The sequence below is a fragment of the Danio aesculapii genome, chromosome 9 (genome assembly GCF_903798145.1).
Source record: "Danio aesculapii chromosome 9, fDanAes4.1, whole genome shotgun sequence".
NCBI lineage: Eukaryota > Metazoa > Chordata > Actinopteri > Cypriniformes > Danionidae > Danio > Danio aesculapii.
The window spans coordinates 47,655,956-47,680,130 of NC_079443.1; the positions used below are offsets into that span (position 1 = coordinate 47,655,956).

A 24,175-nucleotide genomic window follows, 5' to 3' on the forward strand; every position below is an offset into this window, starting at 1 on the left:
AGTGTCCTGAAACGTGTGAGGGTCTGTGGGTCTGCAGCTGCATATATCTTGTCTTATTCACTCACTAATTGGTCTGATTGAATGAACTCTGCTCAGTTTCTGCCCATGGTAAGCAGGCATAATTGTTAATTCACTTAATTGTTTAGCTTAATTCTATTGTTTGTGCATAGCGACAGCCATTGTTCATTAAATTATGATGAAATGATGGAGAACTGCATTATAACCGGGCACATATCCAGAAGAGACGCATAGATGAGCATTTTAAAGAGCTGATTCACATTCAGTCCCACTGTGCATCTGAAAAGCAGACAGAAGAGGCATATAGTGGCTGCTTTTGAACTTAAGGTATAGGGCTCCAGTGAGTCTGTGATCCTCGTGCATTGGGGATTTCTGTATTTAGAGCATGCTGGGTCTGGGGGATCAGGCATTTCTGTGATTAGCCTTTGGATGAGCTCTATTTAGACAGCCAAAGCCCTCAGTGGAACGACGCTGGAGTAAAACTCAAGACCGAGAGACAGCTGGAAGACGAGCTAACAAGCAGAATCTGCTTTTTTACTACACTTTTTTTACACTGTGCAGCCACCAAAATAAGCCTCTGTGAGCCGACTGCATCATGTCTGAAGTCAGACTGGCACTTAAAGGAACACTCCACTTTTTTGGGGGATTTTACAAGTCACCTAAAGTTAGACAGTAGAGTTTTAACATTTTTTAAATCCATTTTGTATACAATAAATCAACAGAGATCAATGGGAATCAGGTCTAAATCAGTCCTAAATACCCAGAATGTGTTGTGGTTAATTAGATTTCAGCTGATGGTGTGCATTGTGAATGTTTTAATAACTCTGGTGTGACATACATGTGAAAGGGTTAATGCGAGGTGCTAATGGTCTAATCCGATTCAATGATTTATGCTAAGCTAAGCTAAAAGTGCTCCTGCCAGACTCAGAGATCAGCTGAATGGATGCAAAAATGGTAAAACTCAACTGTTTTAACTTTAGGTGACTTGTAAAATGAGCCTATTTGCAAAATGAAGTGGAGTGTTCCTTTAAGGACACCTAAAGGTGGAGGCATTTGTGGTTGCAATGCTGGTTTCTATAGAGTCCAAGGCCTCTGGGACCATTAGCTAAATCTGCTTGTGCTTTGCGTGCCTAATTGTTCACGATAAGAGGCTATTAGCGTTAATAATTTACCTAGAGCTCCCTCTGAAACAAACATCTGGCCCTGATGTGCTCTCATTAGTGCAGACCTCAGTGTGACTCACACGTTCACTGGTGTGGCTGTTTGGGAGTCAAGCGTTAATGGATGAACAGTGATGGACTTTTAAAGATGGGGATAGGGATTTGAACACTTGATTCCAATGCTTTTTTTAGACATTAGGATGCTGCAAGATATTCATGTCAACTTTGAGTGTCTTGATAGTTAAAAAAGTTGCTAGATTAATGAAAAAAATTTAATAAATAAATAAACTTAATAGAACAAATAAATAAAAAATACTATTAATAATAACTGATAACTAAACTGATCATAACTAAAGTAATTATTAAACTGTTAATAAATGAATAACTGTTTTGTGTTTGTATTTATCCTTATCAGGTTATCAGAAATAATTGTTTGGATGAATATTTAAAATGCTAAAAATAAAAATGCAATAATATTTTCCTGTAATGAGGATGATGCTGAATTTCAGATAAATGTTTGTAATTAATGATTATATACAGTCTTTAAGTTATGTTTGATGTTTTATTGATGAGTTAAACATTTTTAAGGGTCTTCGACATATTCAACCCAGGCTCATTCTGAGAACGTAGTCCCGGGGACGTTTCTGGAGACCGCGAAATACGTCCCGGGAGGTACGTATTTGTGCAGTTTTTGTTTTCGCGAGTCTGCCTGGATGACGGAATGATTGACCGTGCGACCGGCCAATCGGCGGGCTGACCCACCCTCCTCCGTCCCTAAACCCAACCAACGACGGTTCACAAAAGCCGTCCAGAAAAAGAAAAGCCCTCGTCCGATTTTTACCACGTTTTCAGATTTTGACCACATTCTCACTCTGTGACGAACTTGTTCGCTTCATTTTTTGGATTTTGTTTTTGTTTTCTTACCTGATTTCTGGAACCGCTCTTCCCCGGACTCGAACCCGGTCGTCGTCGTCGTGGTCAGCCCCTCTCTGCGTCTCGAGTCCGCCAGAGTACACGAAGAGCTAACTGGACAAACTGGCTGCAGCGGGAAAGCCCTCCACACGGAGGCGAGCGGCCGGCTGGCCGGCCGGCAAGCGCCGAAGGGAACGGCGTCACACCGCCCCGCAGCGTTCGCTTAAAAAAATGAAATGCAGCCGTACGTACCCCCGGCTACGTATTTCACGGTCTCCAGAAACGTCCCCGGGACTACGTTCTCAGAATGAGCCTGGGTTGGACATATTACTATTATTTATCTTTATTTTGGTAATCAACTTTAACTGTGTGCATCAGCAGGCAGTTTTTGTTATGCTCATAATTTAATATTGGCTCCCTCGAAACACACTGGCACACACAAGATGGTCTTCCAGTGTGGATTTTAATTTTATTATTATAATAAATTAAAATTTGTTTGTAATTTGTCAACTTTCATTATTTCCTATATATGCTTTTATGAGCTAAAGAGAGTATGGTTACACTACTACTACTCATATTAATAATAGTAATAATAAAAATATTAATAATTGATAAAATATATATAAATATATAGATAAAAATAAAGAAAAATTTATTGAACAACAGTTAGCCATAGTTGCAGGGGACATCAAGTGACCATTTCTTTTGCTGATCTCTGTTTACAGAGGCCACTCTGTGTGCCAGTGCAGCTCATAAATGATTTGTGGAGCTTTGATGGCTTGCTGAAGGGAAGAGGAAGTGCATGATGAACACTAGTCAGACACACAGGAAGCAGACAGGGTCACAAATCAAATATGATGCATGTGTCTGTTAGTTTCATCCTCATGTAAGGTTGAGAGTTAACTTAACACAAGCTTGCTGGTCTCAGACTAACAGTGGGATTGAGGAAAGCCGTCTGCTTTCCCAGGTGAGCGATGTGTGGGACTGTTAATTTCTCCCATGATGCCCTCAGCATGCTCTCGGACATTAATAGCAGTTTTCCACTTGGGTTATTTGCAGAAGGCAAGTGAATCATTTGATGAAATAGTCTGCTGTTGCTCTATAAATTTGTCCGATAGGCTGTTTCCTGCTGTGTAGAGAGAGAGAAATAGAGAGGGAGGGAGATGGATGAGAAGCCCAAAAGTCCTGATTTAGAGTTGAAAGTAAACAAGGTTAAGTTAGTATTTTTAAAATACTCCTAGCATGCTATTTTTAAGTTTTACCAAAGAATCCCTAAGAGGCGACACTCAATAGAACAATCCATTGCAATAACAGTGCCCAGCAACAGCTCCATGATTCCGCCATTTTGGAGTGAAAGCGATCAGCCGTCCATTGGATCTTATTGCTGTTGCAATGGCAAGCAGCTGCTTTGTTTTTTATTTATTTATTTAAAAAGCGAATTAAAGCTGAGATACAACCTGAAAGAGGACAGTACAACACTTACAATCACAATCATCAGCACTTTTAATAGTTTATTGTACAGACTTAACATTTATATTTTAACTATACTTATTTTCTTGGAACTGTCACTTTTAGGTTAAATTACTTTAAGTTACTTTAATTTAATAGTTTACACACTGGCATAATACTAATTAATACTGACATGGTCAATTAAATTAATATGACTTTCAAAATGGGATGTTAATAACCGACTGACACTATACTTTTTGTTGCAGTGTTATATGTTATAATTGTATATAGTATTTTTAATAATAATAATTAAATTCAATTCAATTCACCTTTATTTGTATAGCGCTTATACAATGTAGATTGTGTCAAAGCAGCTTCACATAAAAGATCATAGTAAATAGTAAATAGGAACAGTGTAATTCAGTTTGTAATAAGTTATGTCAAAAGCCACTTTGTCGAATATGATTGAATTCTGACACATAAATTTATCATATACACACACATACACATCTATGGTAATATTATTATAAATATGTCTCCTGATCTGAATCTAATTAAACACATATGGGAAATTCTGAAGAGACATCAAGTTGAGCATCTCTTTGAGCAACCCTAAAAGAAGATGAATGGAAAATACATGTTTAATACTCATTTTTGCATCACCCTAATTTAAGTAAAACTTAAAAAATTTGACTCATATTTAGGTCAATATTTTAATTCATTCTGTCTCATGTTAGCTATCCGTGCTATTGTTCTATTGGAATTTTCATTCCATAATGGCCGCCGCGTGACACTAGCGGCATCTAGCGGCTGTTTCCCAAACAGCAATAGAGAGTCACCTCTTGGTGATTCTATGCTCTTTGGTTTTACTACAAATGATTTTATGTTTGTCTAAATCAAACCAAAACACAGAAATCGTCTCATAATATACATTATAGCATCTTCTTTTTCCTCATGGTGTCTGAAATGGTTTGTTGAGAGATCTGGGGTCTGAATTATAAACGTAGCGCACACACACAACTGGTGGAACTATGGGTAAGACTTTATTTTGTTGGTGCGTTTGTTGAATTTAAGTTGCATTGCATCTACATGTCAGCTAATTCTCATTAGATCATAAGTAGACTGTTAGGTTGGGGTTAGGGTTATTGTAAGTTGACACGTACTTGCAAAGTTTCTTATAGCCAGTTAAATGTCTGTTATTAAAATATGTGTATGCAATTTTTTTATGCAAAAGTTGTGATTATAAAAAAACAAACTTGATGGGAGAATGTGCGGAGCTGTAAGTAAACACTAAAGCCGCCTTTTCACTGCACATGACAAGCAACAGACCGGAAGTCATTCATTTCCAATGGAGAGTAGTCTGGGAGCTGTGTGGAGTTCTGTTCTTCTCAGTATGGGAAAATTCAGATCCGATGGGAAGCTGCAGATCCGTTAAAATATTTGAACTTCTGCGACTAGACTGTAAGCGACTGCCCTACCGAGTGTGATGTATTCCAGTGTTTCTCAACCACGTTCCTGGAGACCACGAGCTCTGCACATTTTCCTTGTCCCCTTAAGCTAACACACCTGATTCAGATGAGCAGCTCATTAGCAGAGACTGAAAAACCTGAAATGGGTGTGACAGATAAGAGAGACATCAAAAACATGCAATGTTGGTGGTCCTCCAGAAACATGGTTGAGAAACACTGCTTTAGACTATGCACTTCTTTGATTATTAAAATAGTGCCTAGAATCTTTGAAGATGGACCTGTTGTGCGCTCTGAGGTTGTATATGCAAAATTAATACTTTAAAATAGGCTATTTGTAAGAAATAACTAAAACAATGCTAAAAGCACCTCAACACTAAACTCCCCAGCTGTGTGTAAGAGGTCTGTTTTCTCCATCCCACTGCTGTGAGTTTTATTCCACACTCGCCCACTACTGCCGAAATTTACTTTGCGTAGGTTCACTTGGTCTCTATTTACAGCAAATGTGCTTTTAAACTACCCTGTTAGCTTTAGGGCACCATATTGTGGTCTTACATTCGGTTTATTATTTTAAATATAAATGCAGCTGTTTATGTTTTGAAAAATAAAACAGAATAAAAAACACTGGTGTCGTAATAGAAATCTGTCCTTTTTTTCTTTAGGCTGCATTTACACTGCAGATCTTGATGGTCAATTCTGATTTTGTGAGTGTATCTGATTTTCTGTTGACCCGCTTACATCATCTTTTAAAAGTGGCTCGTATCCGATCGTCTGCATTTACACAGCACACGGCAAAGGCGCAATGACCAGGAAAAAAAGAGCGGGCGCTGAATAACAGCTGATAATAAAAGAGTGCCCTTTTCTCCAATCCTGTATTTAATCTGATCACAGGGTTTCATTTTTTTATTTTCTTTTTGACACGTTGTTTTGCTATAGTTTATGACAGAAAAGTTCTCATTTGGCCGTCTTCTTTTAAACCAGTAGGCATTTTAATGTAATGTCCATGGCGTGATTTGAGCATGTGACGTATGCAACAGTTTTATACTAGTTTATATTGGTTACGTCGCGGATATTGCACTCTCTCGTTAACATGCTTAAATACTTGTGCTACATGATAATATAGAGGCTTTTTTAGTCCTCGTGTATGAGATTTAAGGTTTGGGATTGTGATGAAGTCTATTCTGAAATGATAGCGTCAGACTTGACGTCATTCGCTATGGTTTTTAATGATGAGCGGCTCACATTGACAGCTGAAAATCCAGCCTGATCTCACGAGAAAATGTAAGTATTTTACGTTTTGTCAGTTTAGTGGAGTTCAGTCGTACAAAATCGTACAATTTTAAAAAGAAGGCGTGGCACTTAACCCCACCCCTAAACCCAACCGTCATTGGGGGATGAGCAAATCGTACTAAATCGTATGAATTAGATCATACGAATTCACACGAATTAGCCACTAAATCAAAAAGTTACGAATTGCCGTGAGATTGTGTTGGAAAGTCCGATCTACCTGCGTACACTGCAGACACGCGGGCATAGATCCAATTCATTTCGGATAAATTTCCACATATGATCAAGGCCTGAATCTGATTTAAGTAAATCGGAATCCATGTGAATTTTTTTCCTGCTTACACGTACAAGGGCTGAATCCCGTCTGTGCCACATGGGAGAAAAAAAAATCGCAATTGAGTCACTTGAACCATGCAGTGTAAATGCAGCCTTAGAGCAGGGGTCTCAAACTGCCGGCCAGCGGGCCATTTGTGGCCCCCCTCCTCCTCCCTCCGGCCCGCAACTAATGTCAAAAACATCACTAGATTCGGCCCGCCCAAACATATATTTTTTAATAACTATCATTGTTGTGCAGTCGCATATAGCCACTTGTGGTTTTGACCCACCACCTACTGGACATGTAAAGTACTGCATTCAGATTAGTTTTACTTTCATTTTCTCTCAGTGTATGGTCGAGAGTATTTCACATGCAGATTCAGATTTCTGAGCCTGATTTAATTGTTGAAATATATATCTGTAAGTGCTCTTTTTGTTTTTTTTTACTAAAGCTCTATTTTTTGTAAATATTCAAGGGTCATTTGATTGTTGTCAGTTTTATACCACTTGTATTTTGTTGTACAAACACTTCGTCATGGCTTACACCTTATGCTGGTGGTTGAAACAAATATTACAATTTTGCTAATATTTGATCCAAATGGTCTCATTTATTAGATTTTCCTCATATGCTTATTAGATTTGCATAAAAACCATGTACATTAGTCAAACTGTGGTTGAATTGATCATGTTAACCTGTTAGCCAGCACTCAATTTTGGAGATTTACACCTACCTAACTTTAAATAGTAACAGTTTCTGACTCCAGTAAGCTGCAAACACAAACTGGGTAACATTGGAAAGAAGACACTTAGAGCTTTACTGTGGTAAAAATAGTTACATGAAGTTACATGTTAAAATCCATAAAAAGTTTTACATTATGAAGTCATGAGAAAAAAAAGTATTCAATATTTGTTTTCCATAATCAAACACAGGAAAACATTCATGTAAAAATATGACTTGAAAGCCAAGTGTCTCATGAGTTTATATTTCAAATTCGATGAAGATAGCATGCAAAATGAGATGTCTGTAAAACGTTTTCTGAGACTAAATCGGTGAGACTAAATTATCTTTTCATCACCGTAAGAAGCACTTCCTCAAAATGATCATCCCAAACTAAAACATTAACAGTTGCTGAATGATTTGGTCTACATTCACAGTTAATGTAGCTTTGGAAAGAAGACACTCTAGGCTTTATTATCCACCATCTAGAGTTTATAATGCTCAAAATGAAAAAGTTATAGATGCTTGAGTAATGTTAAAAAAGTGTAAACATTTTATTATTTCATAAACAAATATGTGAAATCAGTCCTGGAGCAACACAGAAAAGTAATAGGTCAAAAGCCACACATCTCCTGAGTATATGTTTTGAATTTGATACCTATATCATGCAAATGTAATTTCTGGAATTATTTTTCTAGTCTTCTGATTTTCTCCCTCTCCTTGTTTGTGTTGAAGCAGTCTGATGACCACACATAAGCTGAAGGTTTCTAACAATTATTTTAGTCTTTTAACACACCACTAATTCTTTAATTGTAAAAAAATAGACAGAAACATATAGTATGAATGATTTATTTGAGAACAAGAAGTACATTGTGTGGAATGTGAATATGTACATACTTTCCCCATTTTTGTTGTAGTTTTATAAAAAAGAAAGATATTGAGAAGAACAATGGCCAGTGAAGTCGATAAAGTTACCCAAACTGCTTTCTGCTGTTCTTATTCTGTTGGGAAAATACAATTGGTGGACAGAATAATAATAATTATTATTATGCCTATTATTTGTAGTATATTCATAAGCAATCTAAACTACCCCTTCAATATGTACAACAAGAAACAAAAAGCTATATTTTTGAATGCATATAGTCTGTGGAAGAATGACTGAGTGTGTGTCTAACGCAGCCACAGATATATTTCAGAAGCTGTGTGATGCTATAAACTGGTGAAACTTAGTGCTTGAAATATAAACCTCATGTCTGTTGTCCTAAGATGCATCATTTATGTCAGGTTTCCACTTTTTTGTTGTGCTTATGTTAAAATGGCCCTCCTATGAATTGTCAGTCACTGAAAGTTTCCCAGTGATGGGTTGCAGCTGGAAGGGCATTCGCTGCGTAAAACATGTGCTGGATAAGTTGGTGGTTCATTCCGCTGTGGCGACCCTCAGATTAATAAAGGGACTAAGCCGAAAAGAAAATGAATGAATGAACGAATTTAATTTTAGCAAGCAAAATATTATGTTTTAACTTATCTTTTAAAAACATAATACATTTGTACTAATCGACTGATTTAATAGATTTAAAAACACATTGACAGCTCTTAATTCCGGCCTTTAATTCTCATTAAATGTAAATATAAATGTATTAAATTACGTAAATTAAAATTGACAAAAAATTTAATAAATAAAATAAAATAAAATAAAATAAAATAAAATAAATAACTTTGGCTTTTAACAATTAAATTAAATTAAATTAAATTAAATTAAATTAAATTAAATTAAATTAAATTAAATTAAATTAAATTAAATTAAATTAAATTAAATTAAGGCGACGCAGTGGCACAGTAGGTAGTGCTGTCGCCTTACAGCAAGAAGGTCGCTGGTTGGAGCCTCGGCTGGGCCAGTTGGCGTTTCTGTGTGGAGTTTGCATGTTCTCCCTGCATTTGCGTGGGTTTTCTAAATTAAATTAAATTACATTTTATTTAGTTTTATTTTATTTCTTATAGATTAGTTCAATATATTGTGGTAATATGTGAGACATTTTTGTTGTACATATTTTTATAACCAGCTTCAGAAAATTTTGTTTCTTCATGAATCCAAGAAGATATTAAAGGCTAAATTCAATTCAGTTCAATTCATCTTTATTTCTATAGCGCTTTTACTGTGTAGATTTAGTCAAAGCAGCTTCACATAGAAGATAATAGTAAATTAAAACAGTGTCAGTCCAGTTTTCAATGTTGAAGTTCAGTTTAGTTCTGTTCAGTGTGGTTTAATATTCACTGCTGATGATTCAAACACTGAAGAGCAAATCCATGAATCTGCGAACGAACTAAACATATATGTAAACGTTTATGCTGAACAAGAAAGCTTGTCAGTGAGTTATGAAAGAGCAATAAATATGAGCTCAGTGATGAAGAAATGAACTAATTGTTTTTTTTTGGAGTCTGATTGGTATCATTGTTCAGAGGTTTAGACCGGATTCACTGATAATGTTTTCAATGCATGCAGAAGGGTGACGTTTAAGTTGTCGTATGAGGATGCCACTGATGTTTAGCACAAAAAAAAAACATTTATTGGATTTCAAAAAAATTTTAAGGTAAGTGGTTGCAAAAATTTAATTTAATTTAATTTAATTTAATTTAATTTAATTTAATTTAATTTAATTTAATTTAATTTAATTTAATTTAATTTAATTTAATTTAATTTAATTTAATCAATGTAATTTTATGGGCTGAATTTAAACAATCAAATTAAATTTAGTAATGTCCAACTTTATATGTTTGTTTAAATTTAGCCCATATAAATAGTTTGCAACCACTTACCTTAAAAAAATTGTAAATCCAATAAATCTATTTTTCAGTGGATGATGCAGAAATTGAATCCAGCTGGGTGCGGTTTATATGGCATACATGAGACGTATGCTGGAGCTTCTCTGCACTGACGCAGACTGGAGACATGAGTCATCATCATCAGCTTCCCATAAGAGCTGTTTATCATAGAGCAGACACTGGACTTACACATGCAGAGCCCACACTGGCACCACTGCACTGGCACACCGCAATAATGTTGCATTGTGTGGAACCCACTGCATGTCTGCTGGTATAGTGTGTGCATGAGCTTGTTTTTTATTTTTATTTCATTATATACACCCCAGTAATACCGAATGATATATTTGTATTTATAATTTGTTTGCTGTATTATATCCTGTTAATTATATGGCTTTTTGTCAAATAATTGCATAGACGTTCAGTTTTATTTATTTATTTATTTATTTATTTGTTTGTTTTTGCTATAAATTAAATTGTGATAATGTTTTTTAAAATTATATTTCAGTGTAGTTAGTGTCTTGTTAAAAAACCTAATTTAATTTAATTTAATTTAATTTAATTTAATTTAATTTAATTTAATTTAATTTAATTTAATTTAATTTAATTTAATTTAATTTAATTTAATTTAATTTAATTTAGAGTTTTTTATTAAATTTTTTTTATTTAATTTTGTATTTAATTTTATTTAACTAAATAATTTTTTTAATAAAATTTTTCATAAAATGTTTCATTTAATTTAATTTATTGTAAAAAATAAGTTGATTTCTGTGTAATTAGCATCTTGTTAAAAAGCCAAAGTTTAATTCAATAAAATTAATGATGAAACACATAATTAAAATACTTAATATAAGTCATATACACAGTTTTAATGTTTAAAAAAATGTACTTTATAAATAAAATAAATATAAATTAAATTAAACTTTAATTTTATTGTGTTTAATTTAATTTAATTTTATAATGTAAAAATGGATTTCTGTGTAATATAGTGTTTTGTAATTTAATTTAATTTTATTTTTAATTTTGTTTAATTTAATTTAATTTCTTGTAGATTAGTTCCTTAATATATTGTGTTCATGTTTGAGAATTTTTGTTGTCATACTGTTGTTTACGATGTTTACATTTTTACAAACCAAAAAACAAAACAAAATGGTAACACTTTATTTTAAGTTGCTACAGATATTACATGTTGTTACATTTATTATATCATATATATTGTAGTGATTACAATTAATTATGCAAATATGCAACTAACCCTAAACCTAAACTGCATTGCAACCCTTAAACACAAAGTACATTTAATTAAATAATAATAATAATAATGTTAATATTACAAAATATTATTATTTAATATTATTAAATAATAATATTACATTGTAGCCAAATGAATAAGTGCACTGTATCAAGGACACCTTTAAAAAGTAGAATATGACCAAAAAAATCCTATTCCAAGACTTTTATTCCTCAAAGGCTCCTGAAAATAAATGTCTCTTGAGCATCAAATCAGCTTATAAAATCATATAGAAAGCAAATATTTTGATAACACTTTATTTTGATGGTCAATTTGAGTATTAGTAGACTGTCTGCTTAATATCTGTTGATACTGCTGCTAAACAGACATTTAACTGACTATAAGAAACTTTGCAAGTACATGTCAACTTACACTAACCCTAACCGTAACAGTCTACTTATAATCGAATGAGAATTAGTTGGCATGTGCCTGTGTAACGGACCATCAAAATAAAGTGTGACCTCTGTTTTTTTGTCAAATTCAAGAGTTCACACTTAGCTGATGATTGATAATAAAGCTTGTTTGGTGTGCTGTCCCGGGAGAGAGCCCTGAGCTTATAAGATCCTTGAGCCCTGGGCTCCCTCCCGTTGCAGGGCGAGAGGGGAGTTTGAGCTCAGGTAGATCTCAATGACTCCCCCTCCTGCTTAGTGTAGGTAAGTGTTAGATATGGATGCTGAGAAGGTGTACTCGGAGCTTGGCTAAAATATTTTAGATTATATTGAATCTAAAATGAACATGGGGAGAACATGCAAACTCTACACACAAACGCCAACTAACCCAGCCGGGGCTCGAACCAGTGACCTTCTTGCTGTAAGGCGATTGTGCTACCCACTGCGCCACCGTGCTACACATACATTATATATCAATTTATTTTTTACATAGACATTTTAATAAATGAACTATGCCACAATATGTTGAATGACAGCCATACAAACAACTGACTGTATTCATTTGAGCTCATTTTAAAATGGATGCTCATTTGTTGACATTTGAAATATTTTTTAACAATTTTACATCAAAAAATCAATCTTAGCACTGGTTAGCACTCTCACATCACAGCAAGAAGGTTGCTGGTTCGAGTCCCAACTGGATCAGTTGGCATTTCTGTGTGTTTGCATGCTGTCCCCATGTCCATGTGGGTTTCCTCCAGGTGCTTCTATAGGTGAATTGTATAAACTAAATTGTCCGTAGTGTATGTGTGTGAATAAGCCTGGGTTGGATGGGTTGCAGCTGGAAGGGCATCCGCTGTGTAAAACATATGCTGGACATGTTGGCGGTTCATTCCGCTGTGGTGACCCCTGATGAATAAAGGGACTAAGCCGAAAAGAAAACGAATGACTGAATAGTTTCTACAGGTGGTTTGTCAAGCCCACTAATCTGTGTGAAGCTCACTTCATAAGTGCACAGTGTTTTTTATTGATATGGAGTGACTGTAAGACTGAGTCTGGTGCAAATGTGCAAAACTGTAAGCTGTAAAAATGTAAGCAAGATGAGTGTTTTCCACAGGTGGTTTGTCAAACCCACTCACCTGTGTGAGGCACACTCAGAATTGGATAATGTTTTGCGGTTGTCGTGTGGTGTGGTGGGGGGAGAGGAAGGGGTCCTGTTCAGGTCAGCTAATGAGTCAAATTTAACTAATGTTTTAAAAAAATTAGTGCTTTTATTTATTTTTTTTAATCAAATCAATGCAAGAGATTGTGAAATATGCAACATAGGCTCATTCTGAAAACGTAGCCCTATGTACATTTCTGGAGATCGCGAATTATGTAGCCTGAGGAATGTACGGCTGCGTTTTATCTTTAAATAAAACCCTGTGGGATGGTATGACGCTGTTCCTTTTCTCGCTTACCAGCTGACCGCTTACCTCCGTATGGACGGCTTTTCCACTGTGACCAGTTTGTCCGGTAGCTCGCTGTGTACATTGGTGAACTTGAGAGGCAGAGCAGAGTTGACCGCGACAACAGGGTTCGAGTCCGGTGAAGAACGGAAAATAAAATAAACCAAAAATAAAATAAACAAGTGAAAAACAGGGTGAGAAAGTGGTAAAATCTGAAAACGTGGTAAAAATCAGGGGGCTTTTCTTTTTTTCTAAATTGCATTTTAAAACACTGTGGTTGGGTTTAGGGAAGGGGTGGGTGGGTCAATCTGTGCTTTTAAAACACAATTGATTGGGTTTAGGGAAGGGGAAGGGTGGGTCAGTGAGTCAGTCGACAGCGGCCTCTGGTGGATTTACGTGAGAACAATAGGCACAAATGGCACTCACGAGAGAAATTTAAGATCTGAAAAAGCATACACGGTGGTCTCTGGTGGATTCACAAAAACAAAAACTGCAAAAAAAAGTAGCTCCTGGGACGTATTTGGTGCTCTCCAGAAATGTATATAGGGGTACGTAATTAGAATAAGAAGGTAATCAAAATCTTTAATCAAAGCTGTCCTAAAACTGTTATGAAGCGGACAGGAGACAGAGGTAAGGAAACGTTAGGGTGTTTATTGAATGACAACAAGGAGCACATGAAGGATAGCCAGGAGGATCAGGAATGATGTTGGGGTCTTTTCCTCCGTGGCTGGGTAACAGGAATACACGAGGATGGACAGCACACACCAGATACAGCTGACAGAGGATGACACAGACTTGGAAGGACTGGAAGACAGGACGATTCGGGAGGACCAGGAAGACTAGGAGGAATACAAAGAGAACAGGTAAGTAAATCGTTTGTTTAGCTGAGGATGACTACGCTGAGTGGTCGCTCAGTTGTCCGCTTTCGTCGAGACGAGCCCGGACAATGAGCGACTGGAGTGCTGTGCTTTTATCTGGTGCTCGTGAATGTGATGCAGCTGTGTGCTCATTAGAAGTCAGGTGATGGTGATCTTCGTGAGTGGGGGTCGTGAGAGCCTGACCAATCCATGACAGTACCCCCCTCCCCAGGGCCCGCTCCTGAGGGCCGACACCTCCGACGCCGTGGTGGTCTCCCTCTGCCTCTAGGCGCTGGGAACTCAGGGTGGCTCTCATGAAACTCCACCATGAGACTAGGATCGAGAATATCAGCTCTGGGAACCCATGTCCTTTCTTCGGGGCCGTACCCTTCCCAGTCCACCAGGTACTCCAACTGGCCACCACGACGTCGGGAACGCAAGATCTCCTTCACTGCGTAGACGGCTCCTTCTTCTAGGAGCAGTGGAGGAGGGGGTTCCTCTTCGTGGTCAGGCTCTGTGGAGGGAAGAACAGGATCGTGATAGGGTTTCAGGAGTGATACGTGGAATGTAGGGTGAATACGGTAGTGAGAGGGTAATTGTAGTTTGTAGGTGACGGGGTTAACCTGTTCCACGATGGTGAAGGGACCAACAAATCGGGGACTTAACTTGCGAGAGGGCAGTCGCATGCGTATGTCCCGGGTGGATAGCCACACCTTTTGTCCGGGTGTGTATCTGGGTTCTTCAGACCTTCTTCTATCGGCGGTTACCTTGCTTCGACGGACTGCCCTCTGCAGATGTTGATGAGCCTCGTCCCAGACTCTCTCGCTCTCCCGGAACCAGTGATCCACTGCGGGGACATCAGATGGTTCGCCATCCCAGGGAAAGAGCGGTGGTTGGAAGCCCAGGACGCACTGGAATGGCGTGAGTCCGGTGGAGGGTTGCCGCAGTGAATTTTGGGCATATTCTGCCCAGCCCAAATACTGGCTCCAGGAGCTCTGGTGACCACTGCAGAAGGTCCTCAGGAACCGTCCCACCTCCTGAATCTTCCTCTCTGTCTGCCCGTTGGTTTGGGGATGATATCCAGAAGAGAGGCTGACGGCCACACCTAGGAGCTTGAAGAAGGCTTTCCATAGACGTGAGATGAACTGTGGACCTCTGTCCGACACAATATCTTCTGGAATACCAAATGACCTGAAGACTTGATTAAAGATATTGTCGGCTGTTTCAAAGGCTGTGGGAAGACCTTTCAGAGGGATTAGTTTGACAAACTTTGAGAATCTATCTACTATGACTAGAATACAGGTATTACCTTCTGACGAAGGGAGATCAGTGATAAAGTCCACTCCTAGGTGTGACCAGGGACGGTTCGGAATCGGCAAGGGATGGAGCTTTCCAGCGGGTAGATGACGTGGGCTCTTGGATTGGGCACAGTCCTTACAGCCCTGAACATATTGCCTCACATCCCTTGCCATGTTTGGCCACCAGAATCGTTGGGATACTAGCGAGAGAGTATTGTTGATCCCTGGATGTCCAGTGCCTAGCGAGGTATGTAAGGAGTGGATCAGATCTACCCGGTGTTCAGGTGGTATGAACTGCCGATGAGGAGGGCATCCCGGCGGAGCAGGGGCTTCCGGAGTGGCAACGACTGGAGGAGCGTTCCAGGTGATCGGACAAATGGAGATGTGTTCGGGAAGAATCTTCGTTGGGAGTTCTTCATGATCGTGATGCTCGTGTAAACGAGAGAGAGCGTCTGCTCTTAGATTCTTGGGTCCTGGACGATAGGAAATGGAGAAATCAAAACGTGAGAAGAAAAGTGACCATCTGGCTTGACGTGGACATAGTCTCTTGGCCTCTTTGATATATTGGAGGTTTTTGTGATCTGTGATCACCTGGAACGGATGTTTGGCTCCCTCCAACCAGTGACGCCACTCCTCCAAGGCTAGCTTGATTGCTAGCAGCTCCCTGTCTCCTATGCTGTAATTCTGCTCCGCCGGGCTCAACTTCCGAGAGAAATAGGCACAGGGATGCAGTCGGGGCGGTGTATCATGATGTTGAGATAATACTGCCCCGACGCCGGTGGTGGATGCGTCCACTTCCACCACGAAAGGAAGATTTGGGTCAGGATGAGTCAGGAGTGGGGCCCTTGTGAACTCCTTCTTAAGAAGGCGGAAGGCTGCGGCTGCTTCTTTGGTCCACTCCAGTCCTTTGGGTTTACCCTTGAGGAGATTAGTGAGAGGTGATGTAATCCTGCTGTAGTCCTTGATAAACCGTCTATAAAAGTTAGCAAACCCAAGAAACCTCTGGAGCTCCTTAATGGAAGTGGGTTCTGACCAGGATAGAACAGCCTCAATTTTCTTCCCATCCATACGTATACCGGTTTGATCAATGATGTATCCCAAGAAATGAATCGACTTCTGGTGGAATGAGCATTTCTCCGCTTTGAGGTAGAGGTGATGTTCTCTCAATGTGTGTAGGACCTCCGCAACGTGTTGGCGATGTTCGGCCTCACTCCGGGAGTAAATGAGGATGTCATCTATGTACACTATTACAAAGTGGTGAAGAAACTCCCGGAGGACTTCATGAATGAAGTTTTGGAATACGGAGGGGGCGTTGACCAGACCGTAAGGCATGACCTCATATTCATAGTGGCCAGTAGGGGTCACGAATGCTGTCTTCCATTGGTCCCCCTCACGTATTCTTATCAGATTATACGCGCTGCGGAGGTCCAATTTAGTGAAGACTTTAGCTTCTCGGAGCTGTTCCAAAGCGGCTGGTACCAGAGGAAGGGGATATCGGTATTTTACTGTACCGTTATTTAGGACCCTGTAGTCGATGCATGGACGCAGCCCTCCGTCCTTCTTGGCCACAAAGAAGAAGCTTGAGGCGGCTGGTGATTTTGAGTGACGTATGTACCCCTGACTCAGAGCCTCCCTTATGTAATCTTCCATTGCCTGATTCTCTGGAAGCGAGAGCGGGTAGATCCTACCTCTTGGCAACTGGGCATCTGGAACTAGGTCGATCGCGCAGTCCCATGGCCGATGCGGCGGTAGCTGGGAAGCTCTCTTGGGGCAGAAGACATCATGAAAGGAGCTGTACTCCTTAGGAATGTGGATAGACTGCTTCTCAGGAGGGCTCTCGACCGATGTTGCAAACAAAGAAATGGGGTTCCGACCTTGAAGAGGGAGATTTGGAAAACAGGTAGGTGTACATCCAGATCCCCATTTCTTTATCTCTCCTGTGCCCCAAGAGATGATGGGATCGTGCTTCACCAGCCACGGGCGCCCTAGAATGATGTCCATATTTGCACCCTCCAGAACCAGAAATTGAATCCTCTCTTGATGTAACAGCCCCACTTGAAGAAGGATGTCTTCGCATTGTCGATGGATACGGGTCGAAGATCGAGTGCACTGGGTTATCGGTTGTATCTGGTATATATGCGAGGACGCCTCAGTACGGAGGTGGAGTTGACGACAGAGGGATTGGGAGATGAAGTTCCCTGCTGACCCGGAGTCGATGAGGGCTGTGACAAGGAGAGAAATAGAGGCAGTAGTTATTTGTACGGTGGTGGTAAGTGGTTTACATTGTTCAATATTCGTACTGAATACACTCACTGAAGTCCGAATGGGACGAAGGGGACACTCCATACGGGTGTGTCCACTGACACCGCAGTATAGACACAGACCCCGGGTCAGCCTCCTCTGTCGTTCCGCTGATGTCAGTCTTCCAGACTCTATTATCATGGGTTCTGGTTCTGGAGAGGCTGTTGACTCAGGCGATTGGAGGAGTGCAGACGAGGGGGTGATGGTGTCCTGTTGATAGGAACGGAGACGATCGGAACATCGGAGAGAATGTTGGATGAATCTCTCCAGACCCATTGTATCATCTAATGTGGCCAGCTGGATTCGGAGAGTGGGTTCCAAGCCGAGCCGGTACGTGGTCAACAACGATCTCTCATTCCATCCACTTGCAGCTGCTAGAGTGCGAAACCGGAGAGCATATTCCTGTGTAGATAGAGTACCTTGCTTTAGATGATACAGCTGCTCTCCAGCGGCTACTTCCCCATCAGAACGTCCAAACACCTCTTTGAAATACTCCGTGAAGGTAGTGATGGAATTCATGACCGGCCCGGCTTGGTTCCAGATCGTCTCAGCCCATTTAAGTGCAGGTCCAGAGAGTAGTGATACGATGTAGGCGATCTTTGACTTATCTGTGGGATATAGAGAAGGTTGCATTTCGAATATGAGGGAACATTGTAACAGAAAACCATTGCACTCCCCCGCTCCGCCTGAGTAGGGCGCTGGTCGGGCCATGGGACTGGAAGGAAGGGCCGAAGAAGAAACTGTGGAGGCGGAAGTGCTCGGTGCTGGTGGTGCGTTGGAAAGTGGAGCTGGTGGCTGTAGAATCCGCTTCAACTGGTCCACCAGCTCTTGAAAGTGATCGAGGGTGCTCATGTTGTCGTCGTTATAGGTCCGGGCTTCTGTTATGAAGCGGACAGGAGACAGAGGTAAGGAAACGTTAGGGTGTTTATTGAATGACAACAAGGAGCACATGAAGGATAGCCAGGAGGATCAGGAATGATGTTGGGGTCTTTTCCTCCGTGGCTGGGTAACAGGAATACACGAGGATGGACAGCACACACCAGATACAGCTGACAGAGGATGACACAGACTTGGAAGGACTGGAAGACAGGACGATTCGGGAGGACCAGGAAGACTAGGAGGAATACAAAGAGAACAGGTAAGTAAATCGTTTGTTTAGCTGAGGATGACTACGCTGAGTGGTCGCTCAGTTGTCCGCTTTCGTCGAGACGAGCCCGGACAATGAGCGACTGGAGTGCTGTGCTTTTATCTGGTGCTCGTGAATGTGATGCAGCTGTGTGCTCATTAGAAGTCAGGTGATGGTGATCTTCGTGAGTGGGGGTCGTGAGAGCCTGACCAATCCATGACAAAAACTAGTAAATAACACCAATTTTTTTCTTGGGAAAATTGTGAAAAGCATTTTGATCCTCTCGATTACTATACATTAGATATCGATGCATTTAACCATGCCATTTATTTTGAATAAATGATTATATAAACAATTGACTGTTCACATTAGCTCCTTTTTAAATTAATTCTCTTTTGTTGACATTTGAAACTTTTTCTTTTAACAATTTCACATAAAAAAAACCAATCTATCTTACCAACCAGCTGTTGACACTTCTTCATTATTAACATGGTTGTTTTATTGATTGACGACTCTAACGATCAATGTCACCATTGCTGAACTCAGCAGTTATTGATCAAATCCTGCACTGTCACTTTAAAAGTATATGTTTTTTTTTTATTTTTTTTATTAATGTTAATTAGTAGATTAACCAGCATAGTATGAAGAATATAAAGGGACAGTTTTCATTGCTTTTGGACTAATAGAGTTCTGGATAGTTTTCAAATATTGGTCTAGGTCAGTTGTGAATATGTGCTTGTTCCTTGTTTTATATGCTACCATGATGCATTTTTAGATCTTTTCATCTCAAATCCTTCTTCTATTTCTTATTGGAACAACCTTTTTGATGATATTAAATGGTCGTATGTTTGGTCTGTCACATCCCCGGCTCGTTCCTGCTGCTCCATTTTACATTCTCTCTCCCCATCACGTTCCCTTAGCACCAATCAACGCTCCCCATCTCCTGCCACATCTCATCACGCCCGAGCACATTCACCAGAGTACTAACAGGACTCACCTGCACCAGCAATCACCGGATCCCCATATAACCCCAGCGATTCCAGCCAGTCAGTGGCTGGAATCGATGTCAGATGGTTCACCTTACCTTCTCCCTGACCCACCTTCTTTCGTGGATGTTTCCCCTCTCCAGTGAATGTTTTTCCTGTGGACGTTTCTCCCAAACCTATCATTAAGGGAAGTGACTTTATGCTCTGTGCCTGACTGAAGCTCCTTGTTTACATCATAAACTATATTCCATCTGCTCATCTGCAAAGAATATCACTTACCTGCTTCTCCTGTTTATTAATCCACTGCTTGTTTGAATAAACTGATGAAAAGAGATAAACTTCCTATTCATAGATTTTATCCAGTTAAACAATTTTTACAAAAATTCAAAAATGACATTGACGTGTCTTGCTCTTTCTGTGAGATTTCCTCTGAGTCTGCTGCTCACTTGTTTTGGGAATGTCCCAAAAGTGAAAGTGAAAAACAGGGTGAGAATGTGGTAAAATCTGAAAACATGGTAAAAATTAGGGGGCTTTTTTCTGAATTGTGTTTTAAAACATTGTGGTTTGGTTTAGGGAAGGGGTGGGCGGCTCAATCTGTGCTTTTAAAAACACTATTGGTTGGGTTTAGGGAAGGGTGGGTCAGTTTTGATATTCTTTGCATTATTAAGATGGTTGTTTTATTGATTGACATTGACGTGTCTTGCTCTTTCTGTGAGATTTCCTCTGAGTCTGTTGCTCACTTGTTTTGGGAATGTCCCTTTGTTAAATATTTCCGGTCTGATGTGAATTCTCTAATTTTCCAAAAGGTTTGTGGTGATTTCTCTTTAAGCTATAAACATGTTGTTTTGGGGTTTTTATTAAAGAAAACAATGCCTTAATTCAACTTTTTGTATTAACCTCATTTTATTTATTAGAAAGTTTTTTTATATACACAAGTGCAAATATACCTAATGTAAGCCAATTTTTATTTTTATTTTTAAGTGAGAATAGGAACTGTACTTAAGAACTGTTGTTGTAAAAAATTAATTATTGAAAGAGAGAGAGAACCCAGTCCAGGAGACTTGAAACAAGCAGAATTCCTATATTGAGACGTGTTGGTTAATCTGCAGTCATATAGCGTCCTCAAGAAGTCCATGTGTCTACAGGAGCCTATTGGAGGTCTTTAGTCTGCGAGTTTTATCAAAAGTCTGAATTAAGACAAAGCTGTCCTGTCTATGATGTCTTCTTAGGAGGAGGGGAGATGGCTAAACAAAGCATGCAAATTCAGTATTGGAGTCAGCATGATAACCAGCATGTAGGTGTTAGAAACCGGCCCAGCAACTGACCACACAAGTTAATCAACAAAAGTGGTTTCTTTGACCTGAAAGTATCACCCGAAGACAAAGGCAGAGTCGTTAAAAGCCTGATCAAAGTATTTGCATCACTCTGGCTTAGCCTGTAGTCAGAAAGACAAAGGTAAATGTCCCTCATGCATGGGCTGTTAATGAAATGATATAATCAAAAACCAAAAAATATAGCATTTCAGCTATATGTAGATTATTGTTCATTTGAAACCAGATTATATAAGTGTATATTTCCACATAACAAAATGGCAGTCCACATAACAATATGGAGTCTCATAACAATAAAGCAATTAAAACCTATAAAACATGTGCTTTATTCAATTTTCTGCATTAATTTGTTTTATTTTTGCCCTCATTTTTTTTTTTGTTTCTTTTTCATTCTCGTTGTCTTACTTTTGTCTTTACATTTCTCTTGTTGCAAACAAGATACTTCTATCCGTTTGTATTTATATTTGATGTAATTGCCTGTTGTTATTGCAAAAACACCCCAAAAAATAGCAAAAAAAACCCATGATGCATTTATTTCTCCACATGCTCTGCTCTCACTCCTGTGTTAGTTTTATGTTGTCTATTGAATATGACCAAACGTTTTTTTTTCTCTCTCTCTCTCTCTCTCTCTCTCTCTCTCTCTCTCTCTCTCTCTCTCTCTCTCTCTCTCTCTCTCTCTCTCTCTCTCTATTACAGGTTATGCCACCCCACAGGCTGACTGGAAACCCAGCCGTGAAAGAGAAGGGCTGATCGCAGACCCCCAGTGTACCCGCAGCTGCGCCCATCCCTGTCCCCATGGCGACAGGAGGTCATGCCCCCGAGACAGATGTGTTGATCAACCTGCATCAGGTGAGAGATGCCAAAAACGCGCTCTATTATTTCCAGGATCTGTGTGTCTTGAGCTGTTTTTTCCTTTGTGTTGTACCACTCGCCTCAGCAGGATTTTGGCCACGTTTTTAGCTTTTCCACTTTAGCTTAGTAGCACTTCAAAGTGGGTTGGATTACAGAAATTGTATTACTGTATAGTTACACCACGTCTACCGCTGTGGCTTTATTCTGGGTCACTTTTAACTAACTCTAGCTGGATCTGCTCCTTAGTTTCCATCTGTAATGGCCACCTGTTTATAATATTTCTTTAAGGAGATTTTTTTTACATTGTATATTACATATGTTGCTTGCTCAGATGTCTGATCTGCTAAATTTGCATTTTTTTTGTAAACATTTAGATTACTTCCTTATAAATCCTAGTTTTCACAAATAAAGTGCTTATTAAATGAAGTGCAGCATATATGTAGACCCTCACAAATCTATTTTTTAAATTCATATTTTTAATAGGAAGCTATACAATATTATATTTGTGCATATACAATAGATTAGTCAGTACTGAAGCCAAATCTGGAGCTAATCTAACTAAATAACTTACAATAATGGTTCAAAAATTAGTAGCCCAAATTTATGTTCTAGAAAAATATTAAATAAAATTGTATTTTCAATATAATTCCAAATGTATATGTTATAGAAACAAATTTAAAAAAGAGGAAAAATCAAGAGAAACAAAAACATTGAAAAATTATTAGAAATTTTGTAGGTTGTCATTTTTCTTGCAATAATTAGCTTGAATTTAATTGTATTATCTTTCAATTTCTGAATATGTTTGGTGACTAAAATATTATTTTAATTAATATATCTGTTTAATAAATCTATTTTGTTTAAATGCACCAAAATATATGACCTATATTCACTGAGAAATGGATCAAAATATTCATTTTCAAAATGGGGTCTACTCAATTATGCTGAGCACTGTATATGGATTTTTAGGGTATAAATCAACAATAAAAGCTGGATAAGTCCAAAAGGCTCAGTACTTTTTTGCGGTTGGGTCTGTTTTAGTTCGGATCATGTTCTCACCACAAACGAACCACTCCAGTGTTTGTTTGAAAGCGTCCAGAGACCACCTCTTCAAGTAGGTCTCGGTACGCTTTTTTGGTCAGCATTTGGTGCGCACTTGCTACATTCACACCTGCCCAAATGAACTACATCAAGAGGGAAAACGAACTCTAGTGCGATTCCACCAAACAAAATAATATAGTTGTGAAAGCACCTGTAGTATCGGTACGACTTGGACTATGGCTTGGAAGTTGAGCCAAGATGGTATTTAAAAAACTGTGAAATAGTACACAGTGAAAAACACCCTAAAAGTGAGCTACGCCAGTCTGTACCCTGCTGTGGAAAAGTGCCAGTACTCACACTGCTTCAGGCCGTTTACAGGTCTCATGACTGTAGTACATGTTGGTTTTGTGTTTGGTTTACAGCTCTTATTCTTCATAAGTGCAGCTGCAAGTTTAGTTTCAGCGCTGAGACTATTTTGGGACTGCATGCTCAGCTGATATCTGTGAATCTTATTTATCATCAGTCCTTATTTACTGTTTTTGGATTTCGCTGAGTCATTTACCTCTTATTTCTGGAATGCTCTTTATCACTTTTGAGGGAACACTCAGTGTGATGCATGAGTACTATTGTGTGGACGAATCTGTGTTATGTGGCTTAGGAAAGCAAGCGAATGAAAAAGATGTGGAAAGTGGTTATGTGATTGTAATACTAATGTGTTTTGGTACTATGGAGAAAAGTATGGCTTTTGTGTTTCTTGTTTTGATGTGCTTTCTCATAAAAAAACCTATAATCATCACATGTTTGGTCAGCAGACGAAGAGCAGATTTCAGATTGGAAATGTTTGCATTTTGAAAAAAACATTTCTTGTCATTTTGACTAAATTCTGTATGAATTTGCGCTGGCGCTAGTGATTTGCCTGAATGATAAATAATGACATCCTCTTGCATTTAAGATACTGTATATCAACGAACACACACAAAGCAGAAAGAAAAAGTACTACTTGTTACTTAAAAGTGTACTTCGTACTGTTACTTAGTACTTACAAAAAAGAGAGCTCAAGAAGATATGTAGCACAAATTAAACTAGTTTAAAGTTTATCTATCCAATCCAAATCCA

At 38.9% G+C, this 24,175-nt stretch overlaps 1 protein-coding gene across 1 annotated transcript in view; it reads left to right on the top strand.

Annotated features, from left to right (window-relative positions):
• The window catches only part of slc4a3 (solute carrier family 4 member 3), a 203,330-nt gene that overhangs the window by 23,924 nt on the left and 155,231 nt on the right, over positions 1–24,175 (top strand). The window contains exon 2 of the mRNA XM_056465898.1: positions 21,866–22,018. Coding sequence (XP_056321873.1) covers positions 21,965–22,018 — 54 coding nt within the window. The 5' untranslated portion in view covers positions 21,866–21,964. The remainder of the gene's footprint in view (positions 1–21,865; positions 22,019–24,175) is intronic.